The 17,934-nt window shown below is 35.0% G+C and overlaps 1 protein-coding gene across 1 annotated transcript; it reads left to right on the top strand.

Annotated features, from left to right (window-relative positions):
* The first annotated feature begins 1,772 nt into the window (after window positions 1-1,772).
* On the top strand, window positions 1,773-3,633 carry LOC106340458. The gene is made up of 4 exons (XM_013779336.1): window positions 1,773-2,391; window positions 2,913-3,053; window positions 3,171-3,254; window positions 3,353-3,633. The coding sequence occupies exons 1-4, from the start codon at window positions 1,858-1,860 to the stop codon at window positions 3,458-3,460; spliced, it is 867 nt and encodes a 288-aa protein (XP_013634790.1). The 5' UTR covers window positions 1,773-1,857; the 3' UTR covers window positions 3,461-3,633.
* The last annotated feature ends 14,301 nt before the right edge of the window (window positions 3,634-17,934 follow it).

Here is a 17,934-nt window from a genome sequence, read left to right as displayed (position 1 = left end):
ATAAAGTTTACAAAAGAACTAAATTGTACAATTGGTTAATATTTTATTTTTATTTGTAATATGTTTTGAGTTGTCCTATGAATTATATTTGTAAAATAAATTACTATTCTTATAAAATTATATATTCTTATCGTAGTTAAATCTATGATTTTATATATAAGTTGGATTAGTCGGGTCACTCATGTTGCGAGTACATTGAGTTACATATATTCTTTCAAATTTAAAATGAAATATAATTTTTTTAATTATAATTAAGTCAAGTAAAATCAAATCAATTTTATTTATCGTTTAAATGTGCATGTATTTTCATGATAATTATCAAATTATATGTTGATGCTTAAAAAGAAAAATAGAAAATAAAGCGATGATCAGTAGGAAGTTACATGCATAAGTAGCTGATACATTTTTGAAAGCTCATGAAAACATATCAATATTTACAATAATTAAAATATTTTTTTAAATTTTAAATAACTTTATAATATTTTTTTAAATTTTAAATAACTTTATGTCTTTGATTTATTGAATGGAAACTGAAATTTATTTTAAATAATCTTAAAAATGAGAATTCAGATTTGCTTTGGTATTTTGATTATGATTCTATTAAGTTCCACAAACATAAAAACATAAAATTTGAAAGAAAATTTAATATTGAGAAAGCAAATAAATTTAATAATGATAAAATATAATATATCCACCTCATTAAACTATTTTGTAATTATTTAATCAAACGATGTTTATTTTTAAAATTTATTTTTAGTTTTTTTAATATCTCTTAAAAATAAGCAGTAAACATAATTGTGATTGTATATGAAAATAATATTATATAAGTAAAATATAATTTATCGATATTTTTTGCTGTAATTGAAAGATATTATAGTCAACTAAATATATGAAAAATAAATAAGACATTCAATAATACTAAGTATAAACTATTTTTAGTCAATTAAACATATATCAGTTTATGTTGCTTAATTATTTTATGTAATCATCTAAGAAAATAGATAGATATATAAAAATATTTCTATTACTTTGAATTTTTTTGTATTGTTTAAAATTATGTTTTAAAAGAAATAATATTTCTTTTTCTAATATCAAGATTATCTGTGTAAATTGTTTTTAATGAAATCATGTTATATACAAATTTATATTTTTCATACAAATTTATATTTTTCATCTAAGAAAATATAGATATAAAGAAAGTATTTTATTACTTCAAAAGAATATTTTATGTTATTTAAAAATATTTTTTAAATGTAATATTACTCTTTTGTGAACCTTCCCTTTTTATGAAATCATATTATATATACATATATTTTCATTTTTCAATTCGTTTTTTTACTTTATAAAAAAATTCCTTTTTATTATATGTATATGTTTTAAGAAAATTTAAAAAGAAAACTAAATATAAAAATAAATAATAGTATTTTAAATGTAATATTTTTAATTCATTAAGGGTATCAGTGTAATCAATCATCGTGAGAGTTAACGTGAGAGTGACACATAAGAAACTGACTTCTCAAATAATATTATAGATATATCAGAACAACATTTTCAGAAAAGAAACAATACTAAACAGTAAATAAAAAATATGTTTTTTTTCGTAAAAAAATTGCTTATATTAGTATATATACGTACTTGCTTGTTTAAGCAACATTCTTTGATGCCTTTCTGCCAAACTGGTTACTTCCGTCTGAAGTAACACATTGATGCTTTACTTCACAAACCCTGAAACTGTAACATCTTCTATGCACGTGGGGAAATTAACAGGAACAAAAATTTAAGAACCAATCTCTAACATAAGATCAACCAAATGCAATAAAAATCCATTATAATTTTTTTCAACTCGTAAGAAGAAAAATGGCTTCTGCATTTCTTCTAGACCATACGCAGAAACTCACACTTCCTTTCTCTAATTTTACCTCTACACATAAACCAACTCTTGGATCTCAAAAACCTTTTCTTGTTTTTCCCTCCAATGGCAGTCCAAGCGGTCGTTTGTTCATCAGATCACCAATCACGATGGCCAAATCAAATAGCAAAAGTGATTATCAAGATGACAAAAAACTCTTAAAGCCGTTACAAATGGCGGCGGGAGCATCCCTTGCACTTGCTTGTGCCTTAGGTATTTTCGGCTTTAAGATAAAGAATATGAGCTATTCTGCCGCCGCAGCTGTGCGTCCAAGCGCCGCCGACATGATCATAACCGGGAAGCCAACCGCAGCTGTATCAGAGTCTTCAGGGATGCATCCTTTGCCGGCAAAGTACGCATTGCAGTCTCTCTTTGAAGTGAGCTCAATGCTTGCTTCGGCTAAACCCATTCCTTCTCAAAGACAATTCAATCTTCAGAAACTCCCTTCGTTGCCTTCAAAGGAAGATACCGATTCCATCAAGGTACAATTTGCAAACTTATAAATTCAAAAGGATTATTCGGTTCTGTTTTAATTATTACCCAAAAAGGTGTAATGAAATCTAACAAACAAAAATAAAAATATGGTTTTCTGCCAAAAAAAATCTCAATGTGGTCTTTTTTGTTTGCTATTTCAGTCTGGTACCTCTATCTCCATATTATAAATATTTATATACTAAAAAGAGAATAATTATGGATATACATTGTAAATATTACTATGTCGACGTGCTCTGATTTTTTAATATCTCTCAAAGCGAGTTTACATAAACATTATGCAAAATACAAACAAAGCTTTTATTTGTTTACTTTATATATATATATATTAAGAAGCTTTCGATACCCTATAAAAACTCATATAATTTCTTTACAAATTGACACCATATATCAAGTGCTACAAGCCTATAACTTTATAGCCACAAGATCAACCAATTTAAAAAGAGAGAAAAAAAAAATTTGAGCAAAGAAAGAAAATATTTAACAATCTTTTAAATTGAGGGAAATATAGATGGAGGCGGTGCGGAAGATGAAGGAAGGAAAATGCGAGGAGGCGGTGCAGCTCCTTCGCGACGCAAACATGCGATACAAAAACGAGCCCGAGGCCGCCTTCAACGTGCAGATGGCTCTAGTTGAAATTTTAATATTGCTGGTGATTATTTTATTATTTTCGTTATATGCATATGCATGCATGCAACTCTAATTTCTTTATATTAAACATTCTTGTCTATATGTGATTAATGGTTAGTATATTTCGATGATATTCCAGGAGAGGTATCAAGAAGCTGCTGAGTACAGTTGTCTAAATGATGAGAATGCCCTAATTTCTGATATTCGGATCCCTCTTTATAAGGTTTATCAACATAGTATAAATATGTGTTTATGGAAATATTAATTAAACGAATTTTATCGCAGTTTTAGTTGTTAAAGCTAATGGTGTTTCATGTACAGGCAATTATATACACAATGCTAGACAAAGATACAGAAGCCAAGAAGTATTGGAAAGAATTTAGAAAATCCATCGGCGAAGGATTTGACCCTTTTAGTTTCGAAGAGTAATTACAACATTTTAATTGGAAGCTGTTATTAATACTTTTGGATCGATTTTTAAAAATATATTGTCGTCCGTAAGAAAAAAAAAACATATCACCCAGCGGCTAATGGTGGATTTCAAAATTTCATTTGATTGGGAACATCCGATGAAGCAAGAAAAAAATAATGTTGTATCTTTTGTAGTTGTGTTTTACCTTATATATTTAATACTCCTTAAGAAAATCTCTCCGTTTCTGAATAAGTGTCACTTTGACACTTTTCACATATACTAAGAAAGTAACGGAAATATATATAAGTTGTTATTAATTACATCTTTATGACCAATAGTATTTGAGATAAGTAAAACTATTTATGAAATCAATGCAGTTTGCAATTAATTTTCAGCTGAAAATAAGTATAATTTGCATTGAAATCGTAAAGTGACACTTTTTGTGTAACAAGAAAAAAAGCTATAATGACACTTATTATGAAACAGATGGAGTATATGTTTTAGATTTTTCACATTTTTTAATAAAACATATTAAAACTTAGCTATAAATGCATAGTTTTTTCTAATTTTATATTTTCTATATTTTTAAAGCAATAAAATTTTAAGAAATGCAATTAATGTTCTTGAACTTCACAATTTCTCATTATTAGTTGACAAAAATTACATTGGAAATATAAAATATGTATCGTTTTGAAACAAAAGTTTTCTCTAGAATATGGATCTTTTAGGAACGGAGGGAATATATTTCTTGTTGTATAAAATTTATCTATTTAACCTAATATTGCTTTTAAGAACTTTTTTTCAAAGAAAATACATGTGATAAAGAAGTCCAAGGGCTTATTCTACATTTTTACCCCAAAAAAAAAAAAGTCCAAGAGCTTATCAAAATTTATGTCTATAACTATCCAAACAAGATATAAGTACATATTTTAAAAGGTATATTATAGATTTTTGCTAACTATATTAGATATATTTGTAATTACGTTTTATTTACATATTATTTATGACATCCGATCTAATATACACATTTTTATATTTTAATAATCTAAAAAAATAAAACTATCCAACGAAATTTTACAACATAGTTGGTTAATACTCTATAACTAGCTAAAAATGTGTCACAAAGTTTGGGCTTGAATCGGTGAACGATTCTTGAAAATGGTGAATACATTTAGTCACCAGTCACCCCCTAGACAAGTGGCACGAAGTACATGTACATAGACTGATATCTATGTCAGTACAGTGACAACTGAGTTTTAGAAGCTGAAAAAACCAACTCTTCAAAATGTCTATGTACCAGTCGTGAAATACTACATAAAGTCGTGAAGTACTACATGAAATCGTACAAGAAGTGCTATGTGAAGTGAAACTGAAGTGAAGCTGTGTAGCTGACTTTAAAACTTGAATTGGAGCCGACGTAGAGCTAAACTACAAGATACTTGGAGGCTAAATAAACTATGATTTACCTTGGAGAAGGATAAATCATCAACGGAATATTTCCAAAAGGCTTTGAAGAAGTTTTGGAAATATTCCATAAATGAAGATTTGTGAATATCTCTTTCTTGAGAAGTTGGCAAGAATAAGCCACGAAATCTACATGTATAAGTAGACAAAGACGTGCCTTGGGATAGGTACCACCTCAAGAAAAGGTTGTAAGCATAAGGGCTTTGGTGTTGAATTAAAGTAGACATAAAGCATAAGGGCTAGTGGTCATGAGGGGGTTAGAGGGGTTCTTGGGTTAGTTTGATCTAGGAACGTGTTAGGCTAGTGTCTCTGTCTGGAGTGTGACATGTTAGTCAATTCGGAAGAGAGCTAGTAAGACACTTTATCTATGTAAATATAAACCTTCATTATTATCCTGTTGTAGTACTTTGTGAAATAAATAAAGCATTGTACTTGTATGTTTCACTCTTTGTGTTAGACCCAACTTGCACCTTCAATTGGTATCAAAGCGGGTAACCTAAGTCACTAGTGAAGATCCTGAAGGTAAGAGGGAAGACTGAAGACAAAGTACAGCAGGAAGCATGGTGGTTGAGCTAAAGCAGTGTCTGGGTGCTGAAGCAGTGTATGGGCGCTGAAGTAGTTTACGAGTGTTGTATTCTAAAACTCAATCATCAAGGGGGAGATTGTTAATGTATTGACGACTGAGTTTTATAAGCTGAAGAAAAACAACTCCTCAAGGTGTCCATGTACCAGTCGTGAAGTACTACACGAAGTCGTGAAGTACTACATGAAGTCGTAAAAGAAGTGATACGTGAAGTGAAGCTGAAGTGAAGCTGTGTAGCTGACTTGAAGACTGGACTTGGAGCCGATGTAGAGCTAAACTAAAAGATACTTGGAGGCTAAGCAAGCTATGATTTACCTTGGAGAAGGGTAAATCATCAACAGAAGATTTCTAAAAAGCTTTGAAGAAGTTTTGGAAATATTCCATAAAGGAAGATTTGTGAATATCTCTTTCTTGAGAAGTTGGCAAGGATAAGCCACGAAGTCTACATGCATAAGTAGACATAGACGGGTCTTGGGATAAGTACCACCTCAAGAGATGGCCGTAAGCATAAGGGCTTTAGTGTTGAATTAGAGTAGACACAAAGGATAAGGACTTTGGGGTCATGAGGAGGTCAGATGGGTTCTTGGGTTAATTTGATCTAGGAACGTGTTAGGCTAGTGTCTCTGTCTGGAATGTGACATGTTAGTCAATTCGGAAGAGAGCTGGTAAGACACTTTATCTATGTAAAAATAAATCTTCATTATTATCCAGTTATAGTACTCTGTGAAATAAATAAAGCATTATATTTGTATGTTTTACTCTCTATATTAGACCCATCTTGCACCTTCAATCTATTTCATATACCAAAATGTTTTCAACATCACGTTCGTAGATCTACTGTATATATAGAAAAATGAAAATTGCTATTTTCTGTAAACATTTCATGTTTATCTCTTATGTTTCATGTAAACATTTGAACCCAATTTGATATTAATAAAATAGTTTTCCGTTAAAAAAAAATTGCTATTTTCTGCAAATTACGACGCATACAGTAACATATATGCATTTCCAAGATATATGTGTCGCAGCGCCGATAGATAAATTCTAGCGTAAAAACATATATGTATTTTACGAAAATAATGAGAGCTAATATATATAAATTTAAGTAAAAAATAAATAAATTATGCTTCCTCCATGAATCCAACTGAAATATAGTGTCTCCATATATAAAGACAAGCATGCTATTAATAGAAACACGCATACGTACGTAGGCACAAAGAAGTAGGTTGTGCAATACTGCACAGAATCACAGCCACGTGAAGTGTCCATGTTCAGTGTTCGACGACTCATCGTGGTTTAATACACTTCGTTGATCATTTTTGTCACACGTGTCATTATGGGATCACTGCCAAAATCCAAAAATGATTCGTCAATCGACCGAATCCCAATTCTTCTAGTAAAGTTACACATAAATTTTTTTTACAAAGACTCGTAGTTCCCAAATTAAAAGGATATTTACAAACTCTGACCTAAACGAAAAAGGACATAGCATCCAACTGGAGATTGAAATTTACAGTACGTAAAAACGCACGGCATGGCAAAACATTGAAGAACCCAAAAGGAGATGTGTGGAGATTTGAGAACCTCATGTTTTGTTGTTTTTATAACAAAGAGAACCACATGTATCAGACGTGCCCAACACCTCCACGTAGCAAATTAGCATTACCTTTTGAAAGAGCGCTGATTTAAGGATTTTAACAATAAAAGGTTAATATTTTAATAACGGAAAAAACATGTTTCATCAGAGTTTTGATTTTTAACAGGTTCTCATAGTATATGTTTCGAGAACTTTAGCCATCCCTCTATCCTGCTATTTTATTATTTCTGTTTCAAAATAGTTGCTGTTTTGATTGAAAACACAAGAATTAAGATATCTATTTTTCTAAAATGTAGCATTAAAAATATAAACTGAATTTAGTTCAACCAAATCAAAAAAATTATAAAACATCATTAGTCACATGACTCAATAAAACTAAAATTGATATAAAAATATCAAAACATCATGTATTTTAAAATATCAAAATCTCTTTAAAACATCTATTTATTTTGAAATGGAGGAAAATTTTAATTATTTTTATTTGGTTAGATATTCTTCTAAGGGATTTCCAGTGTAATTTTTTTTTAAAATTAATTGTAATTCATGAGATACTAGTGATTTAAATTATGAGAAATTGGTAAGTAAAAAAACTATATATTTATTATCAAAATTAGTTAAGTTTTTTTTAAATATGTGTAAAAATACATAAATTTACATTATTTAAGAACATAGGGTAGTATACTGAACAGTTGGCGACCTAAGGGAGGCCCAAGACATTTTATAAGAAAAACAAAAGTTTAGAAGCAACACTAGGGAGAAAGTTTTAACTTCATATCTTAATTTTGTTTTAATGTTTCATTTTCTTTTTAAAGTTTTAACATAAATATATTGTATGTTTCTTAAACTAGTCTCTTCCTTTTTTTCTTAGTATAGACCACAAGCCAATGTTTCAAAATCCTTGACGGCTCTAGTTGCCGACGTCCTTAAAAGTATATAACGATTTTTCATAATTTCTTTTTAAAAAAGTTACGCGATTTTAAGGGAATTTATATTTAGAATTTGGATATATTTTGTCTTCCTTTTTCAAATTCATTTTTAAGAAACTATAGAAACCACTATTCATCATCAAAATTAAAGAACAAAAGAATATAAAATTAAAAATGCTTGTTTTTAAGGTATGGGTAATATTATTTATTTTTTTGTTATAACAACATTTGACATTTTAGATATATATTATCTTCCATAATTTTCATTTTCTATCTAAAACCAAAATATAGCTTTCAAAATAATTGATTATTATATTATTTAACATATAGTTCAACCTCAACCTCAATCTCATATTAAAAATGAAAGACATATAAAACCTTTCAAAACAATTATGTATATTGAAATAACAATTATGTACAGGGAATATGCCAAATATGACTCAAAACTTGATTTTAAATGCAAAACTATACCCAAATTTGAATCAAATGCAAAACTAATCCAAAAGTCTTGTGAAATTACAACCAACCTCTTGTGACCAAACAAAAAAATAGAACTCATTATTACGAATATAGCTCCGGAAAATCGTCGGAGTCTTCTGAGATGCTGTAGTGAGATGCTGTAAGTCGTCTTTCCAGGAAAATCTTCTGGTGTAGTTGATCTTAAAAATAATTTTTAAATTAAAAAAAAACATTTTGACAAGTGCAAAATTAAAATCATGTAATTATACACAATTTTAAACGATATAAATTAAGATATAATAAAATTGAATTGTTTTCAACATAGATGAGTGAAAGTATTGACTCTTTCGCTCATGATATTCTTTGGTTTAAAGTTTGGCAACATATGTTGTAGTATTGTATGTATTTTTAGGGTTAGATTTTGGGAAGCTTAAATGTTTTTTTTTTTAAATTAATTTTTTTACCTATATGTGTTTATTTATGTGTATAGTAAACATTAAATTTAATTTGATTTTATGAAGTGTTTAGTTAGTTAATTTAGTTTAGGGGTTATGTTTAGGGTCTAGACGACTAACATGTAAGTTGTCTGGCGATTAGTATTATCGGTTAGAAGATTTATCTGAAAGTCTTCTAACTCCGGCTAAAAATATTTTAGTTTCCCACTAAAAATATTTTAGTTTCCCGGTAAACATATTGAATTCTTCTGGGCGACTTACAAGAATTATGATATCACTCAAATTACCCTAAGGAGTGAATTACTCTCTCAAATAAGAGGTTCAGTTGTAGTACTTAGAGATCGAATCCACCGAGAGCTAGGGAACTTAATAAATCTAATCAAATTTGTTAAGCTAGGTTGTTTAATGATTTAAATGTAAAGTTGCAGGTTTGTGAGCAAGTAATTGCTCGATTGATTGTTTGAGGTTTTGGTACATAAATGGAAATAGCTAGACTTAGGGTTTTTATTCAGAAAATCAGGATTATAATCCTACAGACGCCTAATAAGTTGTATGCATGATATTATAGAGCTCAACAATTAATAACAAACCCTTAGGCTTTCGCTTTCTAGGTTTGTCTATTGACCAGTGTCGATCGATTATTCTATAGGAATATCGATCGATACACTTGTTGAAACATCGACCGATTATTCGATAGGAATATCGATCGACGCTCTTGGTCAAGCGTTAATGCACGGATTAAATATGCTCACTAAGCTTCCTAGATCAGCTCTCGCCTATTCTAGCAATCTTAGCTCTCTTAGGATGGATTCAGGGTGAGATGCAAGCTATCGCTTATGTCTACAACTCCTAGGGAAAGTTCTAGATAGCTAATCTAGAAACATGCATTAATGACAATCCTAATAATGAGTATCACAACTTAGCAATCTATAGTTGGGGCTAATCCCTCATAACCTATTTAAACCCTAAAATCTAACAAGAGAACTATTCAGACATGACCAAGCAATTCATAACAGCAATAAGGTATAAAAACTGCATAGATAAATAGATAGATATCAATGGAGTTCCAATCACAAATCTCTTTGGATCTTCTCACCAATCTACTAAAAATCCTTGAAAACATTTGCTGTAAAATCAGTAAAACAAGAAAGCACATTTTGCCTCTAACATGGGGGCAAAACTTATATAATTAGGTTAAAACGCATCAGGGGTAATCTTGTAAATTGGTGAAGACTTGGGCTCTAAGTCGGCTGAGACCAAACGGGCTTTCTGCGCGTTTCCCTGTCGATCGATGTCAAGATATGAACATCGATCGATTATTCCTCTTCAATGTCGACCGATGGTCGAGCTTGATGGTCATCTCGAGTGCTTAGTCCAAATATCTTCAAAATGCTCCAAAATCACCACTTTCCTTCAAATCACTCATGATCATATAAATATGCTAAATAGACTCATAATATAATAATTAGTAGTTAAAACACTTATAAACCATGGGTAAAAGTGGGTCAAATCCATGGTCTATCAACTCCCCCAGACTTACCCTTTTGCTTGTCATTAAGCAAAACACATAGGCAGTCTCTCTGAAAGAGGTTTGAAAACAGAAGGGACTCACATAATCTTAAACTTAGAATCAGCACCTTAGACAGTCCTAATCTCAAAAGCACACTATACCATATCCTAGTCTAGCAACCAAGTTCATCTAGTCAACAACTTAGCAAATCATGTCTGACAATCTTCTCTACCAACCTCAATTCTTACATAAATAAAGTGTAGGCTTTACCTTGGGGGTATCGATCACAAAATGCAAGGATGCTCAAACAAGTATCTGGACATGCAGGTAAACAATAGTTGCTATCCTCTCTCTACTAATTCTCTCTCTTAGTCAAAGTCTGCTTATTTTGCAAGATCATTGACCAAGATTGGACAGACTTCCATGAATCAAACTTTGATGGTTGTAGCCACCAAATCCTATTCATTTCTTTTTGACCTATATCCTAGGATTATTTGTGAAGTAAGACTTAATGGTTGTAGCTACCAAGTCCTGTTCGAATCCCTTCCTAATTAATCTATAATATATATATATATATATTATTATTTTTAGCTATATCTATAATTTTATCTATATTTCAAAAATAGAGAGAGATAGGGTAATAAATCTACACAAGACTTTACCTTCCAGACTTGTTTGAAGAATCCGATCCCATGTATACCAAGCCCCAAGACAAGCAGAGTTGGGCTCAATTAGGTTGGAGGTCAGCTTTGGTTCCTTCAAACACTCTTAGCAAGTGTAACATAATTGACAGGTTGATCCACTTTGATATCTTTATTACTATCTGCAACTAGTAAGTATAGAATGGTGTGGTTAGATAAGAAGTAAAATCAATAAGTTCATCATCCCCTTCTTGACTCAATAAAACTTTTTGAAAACATTTTAATAAGACTCATGAATAGACTACTATCAGTAAACCTCCCCCCAGACTTAAACTACACTGTCCCCAGTGTATATTCAGTCGGAGTTATGGTGATAACTAAATCCAAGGACTCAATGTAACAAGTTCGAACGATATACCTGACCGGAATGGATGTCGATCGATGTAAAGGTGTTGATATCGGTCGCGGCAGGTGATGTTCAGTCGATCGATGTCGGCAGTGTTTCGTCAGTCGATACTCACGGCAATCGTCTACTCGGATATTTTTATTTTTTTTAATGACCATCAATAATTAAAAACCAACATAAATATTAGATTAATAAAAACCAATTAATTATTACCTAATAGTGGGTTACCTCCCAATCCGCGCTTTGTTATAGTCATTTAGCTTGACTTTGGAGGTGATTTGGCTAGTAGTGTTGAAAGCTGAACTTGCTGGGAAACAAGTGTCCATCTCTTCTCTGCGCTTGTTGAACCATGTACCAGTGAAGTCTCGCATTTCTTCATCTCCTATGCGCCATTTTTCCTTCATTGTTGCAGTTGTGTTTTCTCTCTTTTGCAATTTATCTCCAAGACTATCAAGGTTTTACTGATGTCTCATAAGTGTGGCGTAAGTGCCGGCTGAGATCTCCTCACCATGGTTGTGTGTGTCAGACATGTCTGATGTCACCTTTGGTACTAGCCTGCCTCGGTTTGTAGCTTCGTCGACCGATGTTTGTCTATGAATGTCGGTCGATTTGTTGTTGCGTCTGTCGATCGATGCTGATGCTTCTGGTTGACGGGCGATGTATCCGTTAATCTCTATTATCTCTCTCTGTATTGCTTCTATCTGAGAAGTCAAAGCACTCATGCTAAGGTCCATTGGGAAATAGATGTCATCACATCTCCTATCAAGTCTCTCTTCTGTAGTTTCCAGAGTTCTGTAGATCTCTTCTATCAACTGATCAATCTCTGCTCTGGTGTGAAAATTTGGTTGAGACTTCATCGAGTGTGAGTTATTTGGGTCGTCGTCGATCTATGTTGAGTGGTGTATGTCGATCGATGCTGGTCGATGTTTGTCGGCTGCATGCTAAATTTTAGCTATGTCTTGTCTCATCTCCTCCATGCATGTTGTCAACCAACTAATGCTATCATTCAGTGGATAGTAGACACCATCAAGCTTCATTTGGAAATCACCTTCATTCTTTTCTTGGGCTCCACATACTCCATAGAACATCTCATTGATCTCGTCCTTGGTGTAGATCTCTGGTACCAGCTTGGTTTGTGTGAATGAGCTAGCATGTTCTGGAAGACATATGTAGATGTGCTCATCTCTCGAAGCTCTTTCCATTAGCTTTATGATATCATCCTTGGACACATTGATGATGTGTCCATCCACATCTCTTGCACATCCCTGATCATCTCTGTAGACTCCATACTCATCCTTCTCTTCCCAGTAGAATTTCCTAGTTCCAAAAAGGTCAAAGGCTCTTCTACCAAATTTTGGACGTCTGTCGATCGATGTAGGGACGTCAACGTCGATCGACGGTCGAGTAGGATGTCTATACTTTTGCTTGAAGCGATTGTCTATGCGACCAGCTGTGTCATAGAACTCTTTTGCAACATTCTGCTGATGTGCTGGGACGGTGCGTTGTTGCACGAAGAGATTATCTGCTCCATTAGCCTTCTGAAGAATGTCTGCAATGTCCTCTCTGGATACTTGCAGTGCATGTCCATCTATTGCTCTTCCATATCCATCTGGGTTCCTGAAAATACCAATTTCATCTGGTGTTAGATATTGGTTATCAAAATTAGGGTTTTTTCTTACAGTGGATGGTGGTTTCGGACGGATGTCGATCGATGATGGGGGGTTGTTGTCGATCGACGGGCGGTTGGCTGTCTCGATAGGATGGCTGAAACATGTTCTTTCCCCAGTAGCTTATGCTCGGTATTGTTCTACTTCATCACGTCTTTGCAAGTTGAGAAGTTCCTCATATGTGAAACCCTCATGAAGTTCATCTGCTCCTGGCTCATGAATTTTTGTTTCTACTGCATAGCTTTCATGATGGTGATCATCTGCCCAACTGCCAATCGAGTAGTCTCCTTCTCGTACACAGTCGACTCCAGTGTCGATCGATGGGTAGTAGGCAATGTCGGTCGATGCTCATTTTTGGTTTGTCTGATGAGGATGAGTGTCGATCGATGTTGAGACTGATCTGTCGATCGACGGCGCATTCCTTTTCCAAGAGGAATGATGTTGAAGTTTGTCTTCCTCATCAAGAATGGCTTTGTACTCTGTAGCTCGTTCCTCCTCATAATATTCGTCATACTCTTCTGCATGCATGGTGTCTTTGGTGTGTGCTGCCATGGTGGGATTGTAGTAGTCGTTCTCTCAATCGTTTGGACTACTGTCGATCGATTCTTTTTTTGGTGTGTCGATCGATTTCTTATGAGCATTGTCGATCGATGTGGCTTTGTGAGTTTCGATATACGCCGAGTATTCTATCTCGTACTCAGCTCCACAGTGGCATGCTGCGATGAGTCCTGGATCATCAATTCATTTGGAGGACGTTTGTGGCTTCTTGACTGGAATAGGGTTGTAGTGTACATGAGGATCTATGAGTGTCAGGCACAACTGGTTGGTTTGCATGTTGCACACTACTCCTACTGTCGACAAGAAGGCTCTCACAAGTAATAGAGAAGAGTTCCAGTTTAACTTGGTATTCAAGACATGGAAATCAACTGGAACTAGGGCATTACCAATCTGCATCTCTAAGTCTCTTACAATTCCTCATGAGCTCTTCTGAGAACAATCCACAAAAGTGAATGACTCCTTGGAAGGCTCCACCAACAAACCCAGATGGTCTGCCATAACCCTAGGTAGGATGCTGACTGATGCTCCTGTGTCGCACAGTGCACGTGGGAATTCAAAACCCTTCACCGTGCATGGTATTGAAAACTTCCCAGGATCGTTCTTATTCTTCAGTGTAATCCTCTTCTTCATCTTTTCTCTAGCTTCATAGAACATTATCCTAATGTCATCTTCGGTCTCTGTAGTTTCTCTGAAGAACATCCACAATATATGGGTAAAATAAGTCTCCTCGAACGGCTTTTCTAGAGGAATCTTGAAGACTCTCTTTTGTAAATTTTCCCTTTCCTTTTCATTAGCTCCCCTCTTCAAATGTTTCGCCACTTTTTCCTTTTTTTTCCTCAGGGTTCTTCCCATAGGAACCCTATCAACTTCCATAGGATCTGCTGCATCATCTGAAGGTGTATTGATGGCCTCTGGTGGGTTATTTGAAGGTTTGGGTTGTGGCCTGAGCGCATTTAGACGGGCAACGTCTGTCTTTGGCATCTGCACTTGGTATGTAAGAGGTGCGCGTTGATCGATGGGTGCTGGATTTTGTCGATCGATGGCGGTCTCTTTCTATCGATCGACGGCTGTATGAGAATGTCGATCGATTTTTACATAAACAGGGCTAGGCGGATGTGGGTGTCTTGCTGCGAAATCCTCGTGAGTCAGGATCCTCACGGCATTGCAAGATGCGGTTGACTCCGTAGGTGTTGTCGATCGATGCTCTGGAGAGGATGTTGATCGGTTTTGGATGACCTTTGTCGACCGATGTTCAGAGTTCGGCGTCGATCGACACCAATGCGATCCGCCGAAACTCATCAAGCTCTCTACTTCGAAATCTCCCTCTTGCAGCTTCTCTTGCTTCACCACTTGCTAGATATCATCATTTATGATGGCATTGACATGGTGCTTCATCACATCATCTCCTATCCCCCTTGTTGAGGCTTCTTGCCTCTTAACAGCTTCTCCTGTCTGAACAACCTGCATCTCTAGCTTTTTCACATGAGTGCTCAAAGTCTCAAACTTTGTGTTCAGGTTGGTGTAGACAGAATCAATCTTCCCATTGAAGTCCACCGTCATGCGCTGCTGTCCCTCAAGAACTATGTCAAGCATCTCTTCAATCTTGCTCTCTTGAGTAGGTGGTGGTGGTTTCTGGTAGTAGGAGTTTCCATAACCCATGTTGTTGATGCTGTAGTTGTTGCTGTAGGGTTTCTGGTGCTGCGAACTCTAGTTGAAATTACCCCTATTTCCATAGGAATTTCTGTTTCCACTCTGGTTTTCAGAACCCTGGAATCCAGTTCCACTGATGAAGTTCACATCTTCTTCTTCCTCTGTTCTACCCTCTGTGTCTACAACCTCTGCATCCTCAACTAAGAAGACCTGCTTCCTGAGAAGCTTTTGAACACTGTCCAGTTTTGCCTTCACTTCATCCATCTGGTCATTCCCAAGAATGGCTGCAGATCTCTTCCTCTCAAAATCAGTGTTCTTGGTGCTGCTGCTGGATGCTAAGTTCTCAATAACTTTCACAGCCTCCATTGGATTCCTGGTGTTGAAGTTCCCATTGCTCGAAGCATCAAGAGCCATCTGATATTGCACCGTGATGCCTCTGTAGAAAGTACTGGACAGTTGTACTTCATTGAATCCATGGTGTGGACAATCTCTCTGATAAGACTTGAATCTGATCAACGAGCTTCTGAATGATTTTGCAGGCTCCTGAGTGAATGTAGCAATCTTACTCCTCAAGTCTTCAGCATGCGCCTCATCAAAGAAGTTGCATAGGAATGCATTCTTGATGTCGCTCCAGGATGTGAGAGATCCTAGTGGTAACTGCTTAAGCCAATGCGAAGCATCTCCAACAAGTGAGTACTTGAAGAGCTTGCATATGAGGTAGTCTTCAGAGAGTCCCTCGACTTTAATAGCAGATATAAGATCCTCGAACCTCTCCAGATGGTCCATAGGATGTTCGTGAGATAACCTATAGTAGGGTGTGTGTCCCACGAGTTTGTAGTATTGCGGCTTCAACTCAAAATTCCCCCTTTGAATTGTTGGAGGACGAATGGCTGATCTGTTGGTATAGAACTGATCTGACGGTTGTAATCAGCCAACGTTCTAGGTCGAGCGGCCTCATCTATAGGTAGAGTATTGCCTGTAGTATCAGTATCAGACTCAGGGATTGGAACCCCCTGAGCGTCTATCCTTTGACATGCTGCATTACGCAGATGACATTCTTGGTCATGCAGGTCTCCCTTCTCATCACGTACAAGTATCAAGGTCGCAACCATGTCTCGCGGCTCAGTATCGATCGATGTTCAGACTCAAGTGTCTATCGATATCGGATAGAAGATATCGGTCGATGGAAGGGTGTCTTCGGTCGACGGTGGAAAGCGAGTGTCGGTCGATGAGATTGGTGTCGGGGTCGACGGTGGTTGACGAGAATCGATCGATGAACTTATGTTGTTGTCGGTCGATGAGGAGCGTCTTCCCTTGCGGATTGAAGGTTCCAAACTTGTAGGATCTGTTGAAAATAGCAGTTGAGTTTCTTTGTTGCTTCTGGTACTGCTGGGCATGTACCTGAAAAGACAAGAAATTTTTTTTTTGTCAAAAAGTGGTTTTAAGAAGAAACCTAGACTAAACAAGACTAGATCTATAAGGCGATCAAAGCTCCCCGACAACGGCGCCAAATTTGATATCACTCAAATTACCCTGAGGAGTGAATTACTCTCTCAAATAAGAGGTTCAGTTGTAGTACTTAGGGATCAAATCCACAGAGAGCTAGGGAACCTAATAAATCTAATCAGATTTGTTAAGCTAGATTGTTTAATAATTTAAATGTACAGTTGCAGGTTTGTGAGCAAGTAATTGCTCGATTGATTGGTTGAGGTTTTGATACTTAAATGGAAATAGCTAGACTTAAGGTTTTTATTCAGGAAATCAGGATTATAATCATACAGACGCTAAATATGTTGTATGCATGATATTATAGAGCTCACCAGTTAATAACAAACCCTTAGGCTTTCGCTTTCTAGGTTTGTCTGTTGACCAGTGTCGATCGATTATTCTATAGGAATATCGATCGATACACTTGTTGAAACGTCGACCGATTATTCGATAGGAATATCGATCGACGCTCTTGGTCAAGCGTTAATGTGCATATTGAATATGCTCACTAAGCTTCCTTGATCAGTTCTCGCCAATTCTAGCATTCTTAGCTCAGTTAGGATGGATTTAGTGTGAGATACAAGCTATCGCTTATGTCTACAACTCCTAGGGAAAGTTCTACGTAGCTAATCTAGAAACAAGCATTAATGACAATCCTAATGATGAATATCACAACTTAGCAATCTATAGTTGGGTCTAATCCCTCATAACCTATTTAAACCCTAAAATCTAACAAGAGAACTACTCAGACATGAACAAACAATTCATAACAATAATAATGTATAAGAACTGCATATATAAATAGATAGATATCAATGGAGTTCCAATCACAAATCTCTTTGGATCTTCTCTCCAATCTACTAAAAATCCTAGAAAACCTTTGCTGTAAAATCAGTAAAAAAAGAAAGCACACTTTGCCTCTAACATGTTGGCAAAACTTATATAATTAAGTCAAAACTCGTCAGGGTAATCTTGTAAATTGGTGAAGACTTGGGCTCTAAGTCGGCTGAGACCAAACGGGCTTTCTGTGCACTTTGCTGTCGATCGATGTCAAGATGTGAACATCGATCGATTATTCCTCTTCAAT

The sequence above is a fragment of the Brassica oleracea genome, chromosome C4, assembly GCF_000695525.1.
Source record: "Brassica oleracea var. oleracea cultivar TO1000 chromosome C4, BOL, whole genome shotgun sequence".
Classification (NCBI taxonomy): Eukaryota; Viridiplantae; Streptophyta; class Magnoliopsida; order Brassicales; family Brassicaceae; genus Brassica; species Brassica oleracea.
The sequence above is the reverse complement of the archived record's forward strand: the minus strand, read 5'-3'. Positions and strand labels throughout refer to the sequence as shown.